The 22,449-nt window shown below is 41.7% G+C and overlaps 1 protein-coding gene across 1 annotated transcript in view; it reads left to right on the forward strand.

Annotated features, from left to right (window-relative positions):
* The window catches only part of LOC126249325 (uncharacterized), a 74,760-nt gene extending 53,281 nt beyond the window's left edge, over nucleotides 1-21,479 (forward strand). The window contains exons 2-4 of the mRNA XM_049950980.1: nucleotides 10,257-10,350; nucleotides 21,047-21,287; nucleotides 21,378-21,479. Of these exons, the coding sequence (XP_049806937.1) occupies nucleotides 10,257-10,350; nucleotides 21,047-21,287; nucleotides 21,378-21,479 (437 nt within the window). The remainder of the gene's footprint in view (nucleotides 1-10,256; nucleotides 10,351-21,046; nucleotides 21,288-21,377) is intronic.
* Nucleotides 21,480-22,449: the final 970 nt, after the last annotated feature.

Raw genomic sequence — 22,449 nt, forward strand, 5'->3', positions numbered from 1 at the left:
TACTGTCGGAAAGCTGAAAGAACCTCTGGATGAAAGGTGATTCTCTGAAGATGAGGAAGTTCGCACGACGGACTTCTATCATCGAGGAATCGAGTAATTGATTTAACGTTCCGATATTTGTTTACAGTGACTTGATGTTTATGTTGAAAGAAATAGTGTAATGTGTCTATGTTACTTTAAAGTAACATTTTATGAAAGTTCTTCGGCGTGGTATAATTATGCTTTAGCTTCCCTTTACAAGTTCTCTCGTAAATCTCTTTCAAACTTTTATCGCAACCCTAAGAGTAATTCCTCGTTCGTCTTTTAGTCTGTTAAACTAGAAGCCAGATTACGTTGTACCATAGCCTCTCTCATCTTCTCTCAAACTAAAATACAGTGAGCATTGGAAAAGTTTGTTGAATGGTCTTAAAAATAAAGGAAACAAGGGTTATAAACAAAATACCTTTACTGATCTTCAGAGTAATTAACATTAGTTTTAACACACTTCTGACATTTGTGGAAAGCTGTTGGAAACTATCAGCAAACGTTTGTTGTGGAACCGCTCTAAGCACCGTGATCACGTATTGTTGGATATACTTAACGTCTGAGAATGTTTGTGAAAAATAGTGCTTACACTGTCGTTGCTTATCTTCCAACCTTCTGCTCTCTCTCTCAAAGACGGGAGGTGACGGAATCGCTGGAGAAGATACGTGACTGAAATAAATTTTAATTTTGTAGAGACTGGAACGCACGTACCGGGTAAGGAACTAACAATCCCATTGTTGGCCAGCATGTAGAAATTATGTTAAAACACAAATATGATAGGCTGATAGACTTATACTAGCAAAATGCTATGAAGATATTTAATGGGAGGTTTAGGCATACGCAATACATCAATATACATAACAACAACCGACACGGAAGCTAAGATCAGTAACTGACTATGTGATAACACGGCAGAAAGCAAGCCTGTTAATTAAGGACATGAGAGTTTCCCACGGCCCCGATAGTTGATCAGACTATTACTTACTGGTATCAAGAATCTATTTTTCCTTTAGACGGAAATAAGAAACAGGTGAAGAACTGGTAACTGTAAAGTTCTCGGAGGTCCGGTATAATCTGTTAAATCTGAAGGAGAACTCAAAACGTTCTTCTGTCAACCAAGACTGGCAGTCAAGGCATCACTTATTGGCATGATACTGTAGGCAATATGTACCCATCTGTTAAAGAAATGGCACAGAAGGCAGACCGTGAAGCTCTGAGCCGGAAAAGAAAGTTGGGAAAAGAAGAGTTTGAGCTATGATGGAACAACGAAGTAGATAATTTGGTGAAGATGAAAAGAACGCCTTTAATAAATGGCAGTGCACTTGCCTTGATAAAGACCTATAGTATTTGGAGCTAAACGGGAATAAACACAAAAGGACCTTTACTAATGCCCAAAACGGAGGCGTGGCAGAAAGTCGTAGAGGACCTAGAAGAAATCTTAGGTGGTACTAGAACACTCAGAGCTTGGAAAGAACTGAAGACAATAAGTATTGAAAACAAGATTGTTTTAGGATTACTCTAATAAGTTTCGAGGAATGGGGGAAGTATTACTAAACCGTGCTCACGGAGAAGAGAAACGAAATATGGTAAATATGACGGAAAAATTCGAACACCCACAATAGATTATCTCGTAAGAAATTTGTGAACCCGTGAAGTATGTCAACAGTGGAAGGTCACCGGATCCGGGTGGCATAAACACAGAATCAATAAAGGCAACTCCTATCGTTGTGCATGGTACTGCCGCTAACCCTGAGATATTCAACTTTTGTCGTGTTTACTGCGAGGCCCCATCTTTCATACTCCTCTCTTAACTTCTGAAGCATGTTCTCAGTACCATCCTGGTCCCCTGCTACGATGATGTCGTCACCAGCGTAGATTTCCGCATCCACAGCCAATCTCGTGAGTCCACATTTTTTTGGTCCAGGCTTTAAGTGCTTCCTGCTCATAGATTTTAAGCAGTGCCGGTGCTATAGCACGCCCTTGGCCTCTTGGAATAGCCATTTTGTAACAGGAAACTCCGATGACACTGAATTTCTTTTTGATGGGTCTCACACAGTTTGTATAGAAGTGTTTAACTGCTTCGATATTGGTCCCTTTATGCAACAAGTGTTTGAAAGTGGACCACGTACGTAAGGGATGGAAAAAAAATTACTATTACTTCAGTCTGTAATAGGTGGAATAGAGAGGACTGTGGAAATTACTGCGGCATAAGTACGATGCCATCAGTAGTGCGATTATACTGGGGAATCTGTGGTTGAGGACGATAATATATGAAGAACGGAGATGTTCTAGGCCAGGTGCTCATGTACTGAATTCGCATTGTGGTATACAATAGAGAAGAAGGTTGCCAGAGTAATAGAGTCTTCGTGGATTAGCACATGGCCTACGATAAAGTATCACTCAACAATCTGTGGGCAAGTATGAACAACTGTGGCGTCTAAACAATTTACATCAAAGCAGTTAAGCAGTTCTATACAAACTATGTGCGCGCCGTCAAAGTAGGAAATTCACTGTCATCGGTATTTCCTGTTACAAAAAACCTGTGCCGAGAGGCCAAGGGTATGTTATAACACCGACACTCTTTAAAATCTATGTGCAGGAAGCACTTAAAGCCTGGAGGAGGAAATGTGGACTCATAATATTCCCTGAGGCTGATGAAATCTTGTACACGCTTCTCTTCGCTGGTGACGAGGTCATCGAAGCAGGAGATCAGAATGATGCTGAATACATTCTTCGGAAGTTAAGAGGGGAGAATGAAAGATGGGGTCTCACAACAAGCATGACAGAAACCGAATATCTGATGACTGGTGACAGTCCTACATAGTATCTGAGTGTTAAAGTCAGGAAAATCATGGTAATGTAAGTCTTTTAAGCACCTGTGTGTTATGACATCATCTAGTGGAAAAGAATGAACATAACGTAAATAATAAAATAGTGCAGGGCAAAAGCGTCGTAGGACAGCTTAAGTCGGTCCTATGGAATAACTAAAACTGGTGATATATCGTTCGACTGTTGAAAACATTGCTACGAACAGAGAAGAACTATGGGCAATAACCAAGCGCCAGAGAAATAAGTTGCTTGCACTAGGTATGAAGTTTTGGAGACGAAATTGTGGCATCTCTGCACCATGTATGAAATAACAAATGAGAGGCTACAACATCTAGACATGTTGGATGAGAGCCAGTGGTCGCAGAAAGTGTGGCAGTGGACCCTCAGGGGAAAGAAGAAAGCGTTGATAAGCTGTAGGCGAGATGTCTGGGACGCAATGGATGCCAGATGACCGGAAGAAGAAGACTGGCACGATCAAAGGACCTGGAAAATGGGAAGCGAGAAATGGTGTCATCCGTATATTGCTTTCAACATGATGATAATGAATTTCCAATCAACATTTTAACTATCCGCCAGATTATACATAGTGCAATTGGCGTATGATGTTAGACGATAGCAGGGGGAGTGGAGAAATCTGACTTCGTTGCAATGTGATGTCATTTGAAATCTGGTAACAATGTAGACAGCACCCGTAGTGGTTTAGCTGTACTGTTATCTGAGAGCGGAGAAATCTGACTTCGTTGCATGGTGATGTCATTTGAAATCTGGTAACAATGTAGACAACACCCGTAGTGGCTTAGCTGTACTGTTATCTGAGTTTCTCGCATTGTAAACAAGTTGCCTGTCCACCTTGCCCCCGTATTTATATCGGTACATCTATACTAATAGTGCATTATCAGTACAAGAAAGACCTCTGCCACCTTAATAAATAAAAAATAAAAATGTTTATGTACAACATCAAGAGAGCGGTTATATAAATGAAGTAATAATTGTATGATTCACGGTCAATGGCGTATTGTGAAAGGGGGATATTTCTTTTTAATTCCAACACTCTGAAGACATAAAAGTCTGTGGGCCTGAGGGCATGGCGTGAGCGTGAGTCTTGCGCCGATTTCTAGAGTGTGTTTATGGTCGCTTTGTTTTATACTGTTATCAGTAGGAAAGGAACACCAATTTACTGCAGTCTGTGGGACGTAAATTTTAAAAATTCGATTGAAAACATCAGACTTCTACAAAAGTCAGCTGTTTACTTCTTGTACTGAATAAGTATCACTAAGATTGTGACACGTATCCTTCGGCATTAATGTGAAGCTCGTTATGTTCTTATATTCAAGAAATTATAAACGCATTTACTTTCAGAGAAGCCCGAGTGAGGGAAACTGTTATCAAGATGTGAGTAAATACAGTTCTCTGACTGCAAGAAACGTTCATTTTAATTGTGCGATTTATCTGGAATCTGAAATCACTTTGATAGAACACAGTCGAATATGGAAAAGTATCTGTTGGTGGTTAAAATAAAGAACTTACGAACAGGCGAGTATAAAAATCACCCATAGCAATTTCTGATGTTCCCAGTAAAGATTTTTTCATTTTTAACCGACCGCGTGGAAATGAGTTAATTGTACCATTATTAAAAGTTCTGAAAACCTCTGTGTTTCCGGGACTGCAACGATTGGGCTATTGTAGTTTTTTGCAGTCTAGTGCTTTGCCATTTTTATTTTGTACCGTCTTTTGTAGACATCTGGTTTCTGCTATTTATTTTATTTGTTAACTGTATTTGGTAGTGTTTCTCATACATAATTTCTAGTTCAGAAGAAACTTTCGATCTCCATGCCGCTCATGTTTTTTCGCTATCTTGAATAAAATTTGCTTAATAAATGATATAATATGGTACCTGATATCTGTTAGATTTTGGAAATCTCCCTCTTCAGTTTTAACACCACCCCCGATCTGTCTTACTAGAAGAGTCAGTTGCTATCCTATTAAAATTTTTATGTTTGCAACCATTATTGCATGGTTCACTGTTCTACAGTGTGAATTTCATGTGGAAATGAGTCCGACGACAGAGACAATCTTAGAACTCTGCAGAGTTTAAATCTAAGAGCTACAAATTACCATGACCTTATATCTCACAGGTCGTTAGCTTTGTTTCATGTGTTTTCTAAAACTCCTAACTGGTAATATTACTGAAGGAATGATAGTTGGCTATAACGTCCCGTCGACACAGTAGTCATTAGACATGGAGCACTAGCTCGTATAGTGTCCAGGATGGGGAAGGAAATCAGGCGTGTACTTTCAGGGGAACCAGCCCCGGCACTTGCCTATACCGATTTAGGGTATTACGAAGAAGCTAAATCTGGATGGCGCGACGCGAGTTTGAAGCGTCGTCCTCCCGAATGCGAGTCCTAACTATAGAAAAAAAATTGTTGAACGAATCATTGAAAAATAGAACCAACCGAAATGTACACGTTACCTATGCTCTCTGATGTTTCTTAGATTCATTAAAATTCAAAGAAAAATATAACCTGTAACACATTCAGCCGAGTCCTTAGGCACTTGATTAACAGTTCTGTGGACTTCACTTCATGAGTCACGGTCACATCAGCGGGGAAGGACGTGATAAACTCTGGAGTGAGGACTGCTGCCCTCCACTACGGAAGTTACGGCAAATCGACAGTGAGTCAGCTGCTCTCCATTAGCCAGTGAATACAGAGAATAAAGGTTAGTCGGTTGTCAGTTGCCCTGCAGTGCATACGTCAACGCAGCGAAGGAATTGCCAGCTGAAATGGACGCCTCCCATTGGGTCGTCGCATTTCTTCTTTTCACCGGTAAGTATCTTTGAAACATGACTAAACTCTTTCGCCGTTTTAATATTTAATTTTCACCGTTTTATTTGAAGTCCTGGTTTATAGGATATATTGTAAGCCATCTGAATTTGATTTGGATCCTTGTCACGACTCTAAATCTCTCCCGGACAAAGCTGATATTGTTGTTTCAACAACACCACTACGTATTTCCTTCCACATTATTATTTACAGCAGCTTTTCTCCAACACAAATGATTTTGATGTCGAAGATAAGTTAAATTCTCTCATATATTTCATACTTTCCAGAAATAGTGAGGATGTTGAATTTAATTTCAACCACTTTACCAAAGCACATCCCTTACCAGATTAGTATTGTAAGAAAATACGATACATTGTAACTAGATTCCTGAGTGTTAGGACTTGAACAACTGGTTGCGTACCAATCGCCTCTTTCTGTACTCTCTCCTTTCTGGCGCCTCGTCTGAAATACATTGGAGACTATTATTTTAAATTGGGAAGGTATCGGCCACAAGATAATTAGTTTATTACATCCTTACCATCCTTGTAGAATAAAGATACTGTTGGTCATATCTGCACTGCAATGAACCTCTCTACGGTTACAGATATTAAATTTCCGAGAATAACTGTTCAGTAACACTGTGCAGCTATAATCCACTTTTCATTTCACTGGCGTCGTATAATCGATATAATCAACAGACACATAACCCCATCATTCTGCAATGCGATCGTTTTGAGAAAGGAACCACATGATTCACCATCCTATCTACGACGGGATAATGAAATCAGAGGCATAAGGTCGGATTGAAGATGGCTGGGACAAGAAGCATTGTGTGGCCTTTTCAAAGAACCCAGCCTTCTATTCGTCTACGATATGCAGACACCATGGTTCAAAAGGTTCAAATGGCTCTGAGCACTATGGGACTTAACATCTATGGTCATTAGTCCCCTAGAACGTCGAACTACTTAAACCTAACTAACCTAAGGACAGCGCACAACATCCAGTCATCACGAGGCAGAGAAAATCCCTGACCCCGCCGGGAATCGAACCCGGGAACCCGGGCGTGGGAAGTGAGAACGCTACCGCACGACCACGAGCTGCGGACGCAGACACCATGGAAAGCTTAAATGTACATGAGCGGACGGGAATGTAAGTTCACCTTATCCTGGGTGTGAGTAAACTACCGGTCGTTTGAATTCATCTTTCATATAGGACACCATAGCTGCCTGACACGCACACGCGAATTAGTCATGCCTTGCACTAGAGAGCAGTGGAAATCACTGCCTAACAAAAAAAAAAAAAAAAAGGTTAAGCGCGCAGATGCGGGGGAGCAAATGAAATGATACTTCAAATGTTGAAAGGGTACGTGTTGTGATTTCAGCAATTAAAACACAGACTCAGGTTCAGATAACACTTGGTAATATGAAGCCACATATCGGTATGACGCTGCACCATCTCTGCCCTGGATGCACGCCATGGTTAGTTTTGGAAGTACTTCGTAAAGCCGTTCTATCACCTCCTGGGGGAAAGTGATCCACGACTGTTGCCGGTGGTCCTTAATATTCTGGATACTGGTACTGGGACGGAGTTAACGTCTGAACTACTCTCACACATGTTTTGTTGGATACAGGTGTAGGGGTCTTGTAGGCCGCTAGGGTACCTCACCATCACGCAGACTGTTCATGGAGATAGATGCCATGTGTGGATGCAAATTGCAAAATGACGCCACGATGCTCTCACATGTGATGTAACAAATGAGGACGCCGGATATAAATAATGTACCGTTGAGCCATCAGAATTTCCTCAATCATTTGCAGCCTTCCATCTGTGAGCTGTGGTAATACCTGAACGCTCCTCACACCATGACGCCAGGAGTAACACCTCTGAGCCGCTCCAAAGCAATGTAAGAATGAGAAATCTTCTCAAGTCGCTGCCATATGTGGGATCGCCAACCGGAGCAGTGCAGAACATGGTTCATCGCTGAAGATAATTCAGTGCCATTCATCGGTTGTCCATGCATCCTACCGCCGGCACCACTCCAAAAAGTGTATATTACAGCAAGAGAGCCTGTTTTTGTAGTGTTTACGACAGCTCACGTAGTAGACAGTAGTTCCCTCTTCGACTGCACATAATTCCCGGCTAATGTCGTAGGATGAAACAGAATGCTGCAGTGAATCCATTACTTGTTCCCGGATAACAGAAACAGATGTGTATGGGCTACGATGTGCTTGGTGCGCAGTGCGACGTTCCTCTCCTGTAGCGATCAGACGTCGTTAACAAGAACCTTTGCGGTCAGTATGCTTGCCCTTACGTTTTCGTGTAGTCTAGCATAGAACCACAGTCACATACGATTGCCCAACAAATCTGGATACTGTACGATTCTAGCCGATGGAAGTTACCCGGAATTTAGGTTTATTTCCTAGAGACATTTCAAGTGGTCATTTCTAGCACCTAGTCTACTTATGAATTGCGCTAGGTACATGGAAGAACTCTGAAGCACCATGAGATTTTGAAGTAACCGTGTACGTATTTCTCTGAATGGTTTCTCGATCTATCATGGTAAAAGAGGAGCACAGCGTGCAGCGGTATTAATTTCAGTTGATTTACTATTGCTTATGCTTCCACTACATTTATTTCCAGGCACCAGTCGATTGATGACCTCAGATGTTAAGTCTCATAGTGCTCAGAGCCATTTGAACCATCTTTTGTCATAAAGCAACATCTGTGACGAAATGGTTTCTCTACAACACTACTCCTGACATGGACTGACCTACTCATAGTCCCATCCTGAACCCAGTAGAACATCTTTGGGAAGAGTTATACCGTCTACTTCCCTACAGAGGCCAGTGTCTCATATCACTACGTTCCCTCGGTTCTCGAGGAAGAATGAGCTACCATTCCTCCACACTCATTTAATCACCTCACTGAAAGTGTCCCAGGCAGAGTTGAAGCCACCATAAAGGCGAAGGGTGGACACTACCCATATTAATGTTCCTTGTTTGGATAGTTTTTACTAGATAATGTAGGTGCATAACATTGCGCTCGTGGTACCAAGTCGGCCAAACCGCTTTCCAAGGCCCCTACATGTATGAAACGTTACCTCCCTCTGCGTATAAGTTTGGTTTGCCACTTCCGTAGACTGAGTATTTGAATTTTACGGCAGTGTAGCTTTAAGAGCAAAAAGACGCAATGTGTAGACTGTTCGCTGCAAAGCAGCGAAAACCACACGGCTTTCTAGAGCAGATAGTTAACAAAATAAGACTAGCCACACGGGTTAGTGTCATTCATGACAAGGCAAAGTGACAAATTAATTGCGTAAGACAAAGACGGTAAGACCAGTTATAAACTGTTCACTCTAATAGTTAATATAAATGAAAATGGAAAAGATACAGATGGAAAAAAGCAAGTAACTATTTATTTTTTCGAAAGTTGCTAATACGTTTATCCTGTGTGAGACAGAACGGTCAATGCCCTCATGGAAAAACGTATGCGGCTGCATATGGAACCATCACTGTACCCAAGGCGTGCACCTCGTCTTCTGAAGCAACTCGAAGGCCCTGATATCTCTCTCTCTCTTTTCTTTTTCTTTTTTCTTGTTTCTTTTTTTTTTTTTTTGGGTTGCCCCTTGTACATCAGAAGTTTCGGGAGACTATATAGATTTTAATGAAGTAAAAACGGAACAATTTTTTTTTCATTTACTGCTCTGAGGTCACTTAACTTACCTGAAAACTATATGGAAACGCTTCGTTCAGTTTTTCATGGCAGACTTAATATTTCTCTGAAGTTCTTTTTCTATTTGTTAATCCGTTGTCATATGAAGTCACTGATTTCAGTAGTGGGTACTTTGCTTTACTAGCCAGATATATAAACGGTACGAAAAAACACTAGTACAGATTTTAATTTCTTCATACAGTAATGTGACAAGCAGAGTAGATGAATTCAGTAGTAGAGGTGAATCACAACGACTGTTCGAAAAGTCCCCCAAATGTTACGGTGCATCCATGTATTTCGAACATGAAACTGACATATAAGTTACGAACTTGCTATCCACAATGTTTTCCTGAAGTTTATTCTCATGATACTCGCATACAATAAGGCCTCTCAGTCACTCCACATACAGAAAAGGCTGAGGTCGCACAAAGAACTAAGCTGATATTGTCATCCGTTGTACTGAGTACGTTGACAGAAAGTTAGATGTCCGAGTAATATTAAGTAAAGAGCAGTATTTGTAGTTTATGTTCAATGTAGTTTTCTCCAGAGTGTAATTTATGGGTAAGGAATTCAACCATATGTCAACTGACACTATGAAAGTACATGCCATCCTCCACAAATATTCGTTTTAGCTCATTTTTCTCACATTGTTAACATGATGCCAATTATTTGCGCAGAGATGCGGGTGATTTCTTCCACATTAAATAATTTTGCACTTATCGAGCACGATTTCTGTTCACTGTGTATGTACTACTTCGGCCAACATATCAGGTAAAGGCAAATTTCCTTCTACAAAGATAGCTCTATTAATTTGCAAAATATAATAGTGCTAAAAATGCCTGAAAGGTATTTTTTATTTTGTTCCAGCATCCCAAGGAACACAACAGCGCCCTATCGTTGATGATAACGCTCCATTTTTTGATGACTTCCCAGGTTACCGGTCCACAGATGACATTTCAAAGTGAGTATCCTCATGATGACACCAATCGATGACCCGGTACTTACTTTCATTCAAGGAAGCCATGTATAAAAAGTGCCGTCACATGTACTGTGAGTAAGTTTACCCATGAGCACAGAGAAGATGCTGAGATATTCTTGCGGGCCGCTGTGGCCGAGTGGTTCTAGGCGCTTCAGTCCGGAACCGCGCTGCTGCTACGGTCGCCGGTTCGAATCCTGCCTAGGGCAGGGATGTGTGTGATGCCCTTAGGATAGTTAGGTTTAAGTAGTCAAAGTCTAGGGGACTGATGACCTCAGATGTTAAGTCCCATGGTGCTTAGAGCCATTTTTGAGATATTCTTCCCAGTTTCTACACTCCTGGAAATGGAAAAAAGAACACATTGACACCGGTGTGTCAGACCCACCATACTTGCTCCGGACACTGCGAGAGGGCTGTACAAGCAATGATCACACGCACGGCACAGCCGACACACCAGGAACCGCGGTGTTGGCCGTCGAATGGCGCTAGCTGCGCAGCATTTGTGCACCGCCGCCGTCAGTGTCAGCCAGTTAGCCCTGGCATACGGAGCTCCATCGCAGTCTTTAACACTGGTAGCATGCCGCGACAGCGTGGACGTGAACCGTATGTGCAGTTGACGGACTTTGAGCGAGGGCGTATAGTGGGCATGCGGGAGGCCGGGTGGACGTACCGCCGAATTGCTCAACACGTGGGGCGTGAGGTCTCCACAGTACATCGATGTTGTCGCCAGTGGTCGGCGGAAGGTGCACGTGCCCGTCGACCTGGGACCGGACCGCAGCGACGCACGGATGCACGCCAAGACCGTAGGATCCTACGCAGTGCCGTAGGGGACCGCACCGCCACTTCCCAGCAAATTAGGGACACTGTTGCTCCTGGGGTATCGGCGAGGACCATTCGCAACCGTCTCCATGAAGCTGGGCTACGGTCCCGCACACCGTTAGGCCGTCTTCCGCTCACGCCCCAACATCGTGCAGCCCGCCTCCAGTGGTGTCGCGACACGCGTGAATGGAGGGACGAATGGAGACGTGTCGTCTTCAGCGATGAGAGTCGCTTCTGCCTTGGTGCCAATGATGGTCGTATGCGTGTTTGGCGCCGTGCAGGTGAGCGCCACAATCAGGACTGCATACGACCGAGGCACACAGGGCTAACACCCGGCATCATGGTGTGGGGAGCGATCTCCTACACTGGCCGTACACCACTGGTGATCGTCGAGGGGACACTGAATAGTGCACGGTACATCAAAACCGTCATCGAACCCATCGTTCTACCATTCCTAGACCGGCAAGGGAACTTGCTGTTCCAACAGGACAATGCACGTCCGCATGTATCCCGTGCCACCCAACGTGCTCTAGAAGGTGTAAGTCAACTACCCTGGCCAGCAAGATCTCCGGATCTGTCCCCCATTGAGCATGTTTGGGACTGGATGAAGCGTCGTCTCACGCGGTCTGCACGTCCAGCACGAACGCTGGTCCAACTGAGGCGCCAGGTGGAAATGGCATGGCAATCCGTTCCACAGGACTACATCCAGCATCTCTACGATCGTCTCCATGGGGGAATAGCAGCCTGCATTGCTGCGAAAGGTGGATATACACTGTACTAGTGCCGACATTGTGCATGCTCTGTTGCCTGTGTCTATGTGCCTGTGGTTCTGTCAGTGTGATCATGTGATGTATCTGACCCCAGGAATGTGTCAATAAAGTTTCCCCTTCCTGGGACAATGAATTCACGGTGTTCTTATTTCAATTTCCAGGAGTGTATATAGTGCCAATATTTGGAACTCAAGGAGTTTGTCCAAAGATTAAGGACAATATCTGATGTCTTCTAATACCTTAGCCATGTATGCCAATGATGAACTGAATTACGTACACAACTGTAGCATCGTATCGCACACCCTTTGGCCCTGACGACAGGCGCAAGTGATCGTAATGTGGACCTACATCTACAAGGTATTCCAGATATGTTGCGACAAATTTCAAGGACTTTAAAATTTGCTGTGAGGAACCAGTCGAGGATAAGAATCCGCGTCCGGCAACGTCATCAGCGCAACAGAGCATCCAATTCATAGGAGACAAGGTGAAGGGCTTTCTACGCTGCAGATAGCTCCATCTTCTCCACTGGCGATCGTGGCAAGCCGTCGCGATCACTGAATAACAAACAATACAGTGAGACGTTCCGTCAACAGCCCTTCAGCCACATTTGCTGCCGAATGTGTGGCCTAGTCGCAGTCTCTGACGACTGTGATCTTCGAGGATCTGTAGCGCCATCGGATGACGTTTCTCGACACGGGTTGCAGTCCTCGATTTGGTCCTCACGACAGCTGTGGGGCGTGTGCAGCTGGAATGATCTGGAATCCCTGATACGTCTAGATACAATTCTGACAGGTGACACGTGCGTAAGCATTCTGCGTGATCACCTGCACCGTTCATGTCCACTGTGCAATCCAACGGACTTCCGCAATTCCAGCAGAAGAATGCGACACTTCACACGACCATAATTGCTGCAGAGTAGCTCCAGGAACACTCTTATGAGTCTGAAGACTTCCACCGGCCACTAAATTCCCCAGACATGAACATTACGGAGTTTATCTTGGGTGCCTTGCAACGTGCTGTTCAGAAGAAATCTCCATCCCGTCGTACTCTTAAGGATTTATCGACAGCCCTGCAGGATTCATAGTGTCAGTGTCGTTTAGGACTACTTCAGACGTTAATCGAGTCCATGCCACGTCGTGTAGGGGAAATTCTGCGTCCTTGCGGGGCCCTTCATGACGTTACGAAGGTGTACCAGTGCCTTGACTCTACAGTGTATAATAAGTGAGGAGTTTACAGGTTACAGTAACACAAAGCAGCGATGAATTTTGAAACCAGGCTTCAGGAACACCTGCCTATAAACAAAGGCAGATAAAGCAGTACTTTCCAATTGCAAAACATCTGTTGGCGTCTTACCATTGCCCGCCTACTATCAATAATGTGCAAGTGTTGCTGAAATTATTCTGTTGTGTACTCTTCTGTTGTAGCAGGGTGGTACAGCAAACAGTTTCGCATTATTTCAGAATACGAATTTTGCATTTCTCCCATAAGGGACGCAAACTATATTTAAATGAAGAATTTGAGATCGTTATACCCATTTTTTTGGTGTTGATGGCCTACGCACCGCCCAGCTAATCAGCAAAAATCGATCGTTGTTGGGTGTAATGATGGTCATTTTCAAAGAAATATAATCTCGCTGCGGCGAAGTATGCTGGTGTCTCTTTTATTTTATATTTCATACCCTTATCTTTAAGGCATTTTTTAATTCTTGTTTTTCTATAATGATGACGGCTTTTTTACAAGGTGTAATTACCTCATCGGATAGATATCAGTCAACTTTAAACTTAGGTTTTGGTATGTCATATTAGATATTACATACATTTTCATTTATAAGGCTATTTGATCTTCTGTGTGTGAATTCGGCCCTCATTATGGATAAGATATAGACTATGAATGCCAACACTCTACTACTTGCTCTCTGGGCCCGAATACCATACTTTCGCAGTCTATATTTGTTAGCGGGAGGCTCATAGATGTTGTGACCCCCTGCATGATGTTCTGCAATGCACCTGTTCCTAATGTGTGCGGCGTCCTATACGCATGGTAACGAATAAAGAACCTACTTGACAGCCGTTAGAGATTTTCAGCTTTTTGTCATCCTAATCGTATTTTGCCGATGTATTTGCATCGTGTAATCATTTTAATGGACGGTGCGCAACGTGACCAGTTTCTGAAATCTAAAGATGCCTACCACAGGCGAAATGTGTCATCGAAACTTGAAAATTAGACCGAATTTTTATCTAAAATCATACTTTGTTTGCTGTATCAGTTTACATTCCTCTGTGCATGCTGCAGATTATCTAATCCTGTCTTCACGAGCCCTACTGTATCAATACATAAGAGACTGTAGTCGTTTTCTAGATTTATTGATTAGTGTTCGTTCCAGAAACATTCTATATAGGTTTCCACAAATCCTACATGGAAATATAAGCATATGCGGTCTTCACAGATATCTAGAATACATAGACGCGTAGATACAAGTAAATGATAAACATCATGATGTGGACCGTGTCAACTGAACAAACAAGGAACGCAATAAAGAAAGTTACATGGCTGTATGCAGGACATTTACAGGTATTTCGCATATAAATAACTAATTATCTATTTCCGAGTATTTCTCCATGATATAAGAGCAATCGATATTGAGAAACGTTATTAATGTACATTTTACGACTGTACTGGGCATTATACACTTAGAATAGTCTGGCTCGAGCCCCCACGTGCTATGGCACGAAAATATATATTTTGTTACACTCAGATTAATTGAGTGGCCCACAGCTGTGGCTAGTCTCATTCTTTGGCTTCATTTTTCGTCATAGGGTGCCAGCTCACACCTGTTGTGAACTGATACAAACATACAGATGGTAGTGTTACTAAGAAATACATACTGGTTACAGACTTTTCTTTGATCGCAACAATTTGTTCCATTCAAGAACAAATATGGCCCAAATCGTTCCAAGTCTACAATATTGAGACAAGGTTACTCTAACCAAAGTGCAGCCAAGAAAATATGTGACCAGAGTAGTACTCAAATATTTATTATATGATGGGTTTCATGGTAGGTTCCACCAACAACCCTGTTTATAAATTTCACCCAAACTATATTCTAGCTGTCGCTCAATGACCAAAGAAATTGACAGCACAATAAACTGAATAAAATCAAATATATAAAATAGCCCATGACACAACATAATCCACAAATCAGCCTAAATTCCCCTGAAACTAAATAATCCTAAACATATAAACAAAATAAAAACAAATTATACATCACCCCAAATCTAAACATTTCTTCTATGAGTACAAGAACGTATTATATGTATACCATTAAATTTCATATTCTCACCAGTCAATCTCATGGTGAACTATATCGACCCCCAACGCACCAAAAGAATTTGGTGTGTGCCCTAATCACAATCATTATAAACAATGAAAAATGCCACTCAATTTCCCTCTCTCACATTCACATCCTATCATGCACATACAAATCATTATGAGAGTATTACCTGTGTAAATTAGCTGTCTCACAGCTTCAAGTACCACTATATTTTTACCAAGGCAAACATGAAAACCACTAGGCCATTCCGAAAATCCTTAAAAGTAAACACAATTGTAAATAGTATAAAGCAAGCAGTACCTTGGAAAGAAAAACTTTGCTATTATACACCTGATAAATTATCCTGTAACTGCTTCCCACTCTGCCAGTGCTATAGGGTATGACATGACCTTAATGGATTCATGTGGATTTATCCTGAGTGAATACTCAAAAGAACTCACCTTCCCAGGTTTTTCAGAAAACACATGTTTGTTTTTAATCAGTAATTGGTATAATTCTGCCTTTTCATCCTCAGATATCCCCTATGTGCCACTTAGAATGTCCCTTGACTCTTTCTTAACCTGTATCTCATCCATTAAGCACTGTGATACATGCAAACTAGCCAACAATTCTTCATCATTGAGTGTATTTTTGAATTTAATCCTTTCCGTTCCCTCAACAGTATTAAGTTTCACTATCTGGTCCTTACAATCTGCATATGTCTCAAATTTACTTAGGAAATCGATCCTCAACACCATAGTCTTACTTCAATTTGGGACCACCAAAAATGAGTGACTGAATACTTCACCTCCAATGTTTACATCTAGAATTACCTCCTTTCTCACTGGTTTACTGAAAGTTCCTGTAGCATTTTTAACTCTCACCCCTGCGACCACAAATTCCACTGTTTTCCTGTTCTTAATATGATCATAAAGGCTCTCTGCCACCCCAGTCACAGAACCTCCAGTATCCACCAAAATAGTTTCACACACCCTTGCCCCACCAACATTATCGGCTGCTCCTTTTCAATAAAATTATGCTTCAAATCTTTTTAAGCCAACAAGTCCTCTTCTATCTCGTGTATGCAATATTTAGTCATGGTGCACACTTGCTCTTCACTAAATAATTAAATATCCTTACCCCCAGAAAATGTTAAATGCAAGGCCTCTTTAATACCAGAGATTCCTACAGTCAATCCCCCTAGCTTTCTAGCAACTCTACATTTTTCTTCCTCCCAGGTCTCTGGTATCAACTGCTGGTGCAACTTTGAAAAATTAACCCAGTCATCAGCATCATAATCACACCCATCTTTCAAAATCCATTCGGTATATAGCTCCTCATGCTAGGCTCTCTGTTGTTAGTCATTATACACTATGAAATTTTGGATTTCATCACTAATTGTATCATTATTCACAGTATTATTATCACCTATACCACCTTTTCCCATCATTAATAAACATTCTTCATCCAATTATTTAACATATTTATTCTCATTAACTATCTCATTGTAAGCATGTTTGAACACCTCACTTGTTTACATAAATCCCTCATTTGCCTGGCGTAATAATGCTTGCTAATCTCCCAGTCCTCAGGTGCCCACTTCTGGAAATATTTTGCCTTGGCTATCCAACAATCAAAATCAACATCACTCTCAGCTTTATTCTCCCATGCTCCCTTGAAAAAATGTGTCTGCCCAGTTTCTTCACTCATAGTATTAGCAACAGACATATACTTACCTGACTCAACAAAATCCCACACAGTTTCAATCACAATATCAACACCTGCAGCACCATTCTGCTGATTAAAAACTTCACCCACAACTACTGCTCGTTGATTGGTTACAGGAACTAGTGCCTACTCATTGGTAAATTCCCTATCCACATAAATTAACAACATATTCTGCAGCCTTGTACGGTATATCAACACAATTACCCATGACAACATCTGATACACGATGTACTGCCTCCTCAGTATTTAATACATTCACACTGATGAAACACATAGCTTGTTGTATATCTCCATGTACAACAACATTCGAATCAGGCACTGTGGCCTCCACATAATTTATACCTCTTACCACTGGTAAAAGTTCCATTGCATTCAGCACATTGCTATCTCTGCTCTAATTCACATAAACACTCTCAGCATCACACTACATATTTTCTCCCACAGGTTGCACAGCTGATACATTCTCATTGCTTAACATAAGTGCCAAGCCAGTACTATTTGAATCATTATCCCCACATTTTGGTACCTTTTATTTAACAAACTGCCAACATTTATTTCTCCCTTGTGATTCCTACATTCGCTATTATTTTTACTTCTAAACGCCTTCCTCTTATCATGCTGATTAAACCAGCCTCGAAACATTTTATCATTACCCATAATTGCCTCCATTCCATGACTATTAGAAGATCTACCATTATTTCTCCCACAATTCTTTTTCCATCACATGCTCCTATTTCCTGCATGGTTTGTTGTCCCAAATTGGACCCTGTTTGGAACTAGTCTCAGTTTAATGAATTTTCCCGCTGGGGTCTCCTTGCATTAATTTGTCCTCTCTCATCTCTCTGTTCTTGCATTGGCCTTTGATCATTCAAGTTTCCTTTTCCCCATGCACCTCTCTGGTACCACACATCATTAAATCTTTCCCTATTATCCCTCCAAGTTTCATTTTGAATTCTATATCTGCTTTCACTCCTCCTTGAATTATGGTGGTTATTACCCCAACTTACACTACTTCTTCGCTCTAATGGAGAGGGACTATTCCCTGAATTATTACCTCCTACGTTTGGCTTGTAGAACACTATCTGGCCCATCCTCTCAATAAAATCCCGGAAATTTTCTACATAGTCTGTTGAATAATGTATCAGGTCCCACTGTACATTTCGGGTAACCTTCTCCTTAGACTAGAATTCTCAGTCAAAAATACAAACGGCCTATTCATATATACGAACTTTCTTAATTCCTCCTGACAAAATTCTCTCATAGTTAGCCTACCTCCTCTGTAAACTGGCCCATTCAAGAAGTCATTCTATAATCCGCATTGTTTTGCTTGGCTCCAATACCTATTTAGAAACCTCTGTTGAAATTACTATATGATTTAAATTGTTCACATTTATTTGCCCCAGTCTGAGCAGAACACCCAAACAATCTTTTTACCATTTTGATTTTGCTGTTTTAAATCATACAATCAATAAAACAATCTCTGAATGCTGCCAGAAAATCTACTGCATGCTACTTGCTTTCCCTCTGAAAAGTCTTACCACTGAGTACTTGTACCATAGGCCACCCCATACTTCCATTAGCCCCACATAATTCTATATTACTTAATCTACTGTTAACTTGTTCAGTTTCTGTATTACTCCTTACAGTAGCAGCAGCCTAATTTTCAACTTCCTTTCCTAGGTCGCCAGCTGTCACTGCCAGCTGACCTAATAATAGAGTTCTGGTTTTATCACAACTCACAACAGTCTTCTGATCCACACCAATGAGACCTAGCTTTGTCTCATCATTCCTTGTGTCACAGAACTGCCTCCCAGAATCCTTTCTACCCCTTAATACAACAGCGACTGCATCAATTTTAGCGTTCGAATTGCCTTCTATCTCCTCAATTTTTTTCTGATAAATTCTCCATTGATCATTTAATTCTCTGATTTTTGCCCCCAAAGAACTTTTACATATCCCCCATATCCGTTTTTAATTCAGTCTTGCAATCCCCCATTTCAGTTTTAATTCAGATCTGAATTCCCCCATTCGGATCGTTAATGGTCTAAGCATTGCCACTACACTAGCTTCTGCTTCTTCTCCCTGTCCGTGTGGGCTATGAGGCTGACTCCCACTTCCTGTAGACTCAACATCACTAGCTGACTTCTTCATCATAATCTCGCTAAACTTGGACTCCATAGCTAAACTGCCTGTGAGATAAAGAATTGAGAAAGTAACGCTCCTGCTACCAACACTTAGCTGCGTTGAGACTGCTGCTGCGTGACGACTGATACCTGATTCTATCGGCCGCCATGCGGTGAAGTGAGGTGTGGTGCGGTGTGGCGTGGAACGTCTCCCACGTTGGAGGCAGAAGCGCGCACAGCTCCGGAGTGCGACGGCAAAGTCGGCGCGAGGACGTTTGGCGGCCAGCGGCGCTTCACCTCCCGCTTTGGTGGTCAAACGTCGGATTCAGCGTACTACTCGGCAAAGGGTAACACGTTTCTCCCAATCTTCTCCACTTTTAAACGCAATACTACATTCAGTACCGAGCCTGTTCAGTTAAGACAATCCCAGACGAGCCCCCATATTCCGACAGTATTGGGCACTACACATTGAAGTTTCAATAGTTTGGCTCGAGCCCCCACGTGCTACGGCACGAAAATATATATTTTGTTACACCGAGCTTAACTGAGTGGCCCAGAGATGTGGTTAGTCTCAATGTTCGGCTACATTTTTTGTCATAGGGTGCCGGCTCACACCCCTTAAAATTTTAAAATTCCGTCGCTAGTTTTATCTCTTTAAATTTATTTATTACCAAAACACAGTTTCTCTCAGTCTAATTCCATATTCCGAACCCTCATTCAAAATGGTACACACTATGCTAAACAGGCAATGATTGCTCGATGCATCCCTACTATCCGCATCTGTAGACACTTTGATCATATTAATCGGCCAAAGCATTGCCAATATATTAGCTTTTGATCTTTCATAATTTAACAATTTTTTGGACTACAGTAACTTTTAAACTATTAGATATTTTTGTGGTGCGTCTAGATAATTTAGCTTTACATATGTTTCTGTCCATGAGTGCCAACCCGCACCTTCGTGTCACTCTTAGCTAAGTTTTTTTCAGCTCTTCTCTGGCATATAAATTTCTCCAAGCACACATACACGGCCATATGTGCCGCTGCCTAGCGTCCGCTCGGGTTTTTCCAAGGCCGCGTAACGCTAGCCGCTCGCCATTAGCCCATAGCAACCGCCAGCCACGTGCTCTGTGACGGGAAACTGCTGCTCTAATCTCACCCCACAGCTTGTACGCTCACAGTCTGGAAATATATTTTATGTCTATGAAACATCTTACGTTCATCGGTAGATTGACAAAGAGTTTTATAGCTCAGTATTTCACCCACTCCTCTGCCAAAGTTAGACTGAGTAAAGGATATTGCAGATCATTAGTTTCCTTCTAGTGTTGTAAAATTGGTATGGACTGTTGATAACAAATTACATAAATAAATAAATTTGCTATGAAGCTGTGGTTAATATTCGCAGTTGCTAATTATATGAGGGTGAACTCCAGCAAATCTAGTTAGCACGAATTTATTTGAAATGTAAGCTTTCCGATTAAGTTCCAATGCAATCTGTCTTATGCACCACCCATTGCCCACCTTAACGAAAAACACAGTTATACTTCAGCATCTACATTCTACGATTTACTGTTCGGGCTAAAGTGTTAAAGAAAGTGTTACAAGGCTCTTCTCGCATTTTGATGCAACTCAGCACTCATCCCTGCAGTACAATTTTGCCCTAGTTGTTCTACCTAATTAACTAGAGTGGAGTATACTTCATATTTGAGATGACACAACACAGAAATATCCTGAGTATTGAAGTCATGTTATCTCAGAGGCTAAGGTACATTACCTGCTCTGCCCAGTCATGGCAGACCACATCTTACATGAGCAGTAAAATGTCAAGGTATCCCATGATGCATCTACCACATTCCCAAACCAATGGATAAAAGCACATCAAGTTTTAACTCTAAAAGTGATTGTCACATTGTTTTTTCGTTTTTCTGTAGGGATGTACCACCACGGAACCCAGATGACACCTCGACAACGGCAGCAGAGGCACTGGTGCAATTCACCGGCGTCTTACAATCAATGAAGCAGCATGACGCCACATCACTGCTACTGCCTGGTCGGGTCGACGTCACCACCAGAAGAAGCACCGTAATCACGTCATTGCCAGCCATAACAACAGCAAAACCACCTGTTCATGATAACCATGCACATTTTTCTATACACCTATATATCCATCAAGTAATTTCCGTCATTCTCGCATGTGGCCTGAGCGTCTTTCTATTATTCCTGTTGGTAAAATGGGTGAAATACTTGCTGCGCTGTATACAGCGCTATCGCACCAGGCTTTTTTCCGAACTACAACGGTTTCCACTGAGACTTCAGGACCTGATTGCAAGAGACACCCAGCATCCGTACTCTATAGAACCATGAATTCAGATGACAGTGAAATACTCTTTTCACTGTCTTGCAGTTCTTTCAGTTTCGAGTATCACAATGAATTCTCATAACAATGAATTAATAAAAATTTCTACCTTAAGGATATGCTAGTCCCGAACATATTCGGTTACACATTATCAAAACTAATTTTATTTTCACAATAGAAAGTTAGGTCTCAAATGATTCGCAAAGATTAGATATAAAATCTTCTTTCTTCGCGTCGCCTTTCCCTCTTACTTGTTGTAGACTTTCCAAATCGTAAAACGCCATCCATCCCGCTGGCACGCATCATCTTCACTACACCTTCGTTTCTCCACATCGCGTTGTCAGTTCGTCCATCTGCGAGTTTGAGGTTTTCCCCTCCGTCTCCTCTACATAGTCACGGAAACGCACTTTTCCATGGCATGCTCATCAGATCTGTAGCAACTCAGCCTTGATTTTGAGGGTTGTTCGTGTGTGGAGGTGACTTGCAAACTACCTCTTCTGAATTCATTGCGCGCTTAGTCTTTCAGTGTTACACCTTCAGCCTATTGTAACACGAGCGTGTGTTTTGTGAGTCTTAATTATTTCCAGACATCACTGTCATGATATAGCAAGGTTCTTACCGCCGTTTTATTAATTTTGTGTTTGTTTTTAAAGAACATTTTTGCATTGCACAAAACCCACGAAAGTGTACTGCACTTGTAACCAGTCATAATTCTACAGTACACAGAGAATATAACTTAATAATTGTGTGAATCACATTCGTATTTATAAGTTCGCGTGCTTTACGAAAAGTAAAGCGCATTTGTGAAGATATTAATCAGCCACGTCCATAGGAAATTGAAAACTTAACTGTATTGCCCGAGACATATCCGAAAGGGAAATAGAGATAGCTGATATCAGAATGTTAAGTGAGACATAAGTTGAACAAGAAGCAGTAGTCACATTTATGTCTTTCTTTTTTTTGTAGAGAAGTTTGTAA

The sequence above is a fragment of the Schistocerca nitens genome, chromosome 3, assembly GCF_023898315.1.
Source record: "Schistocerca nitens isolate TAMUIC-IGC-003100 chromosome 3, iqSchNite1.1, whole genome shotgun sequence".
Taxonomy (NCBI): domain Eukaryota; kingdom Metazoa; phylum Arthropoda; class Insecta; order Orthoptera; family Acrididae; genus Schistocerca; species Schistocerca nitens.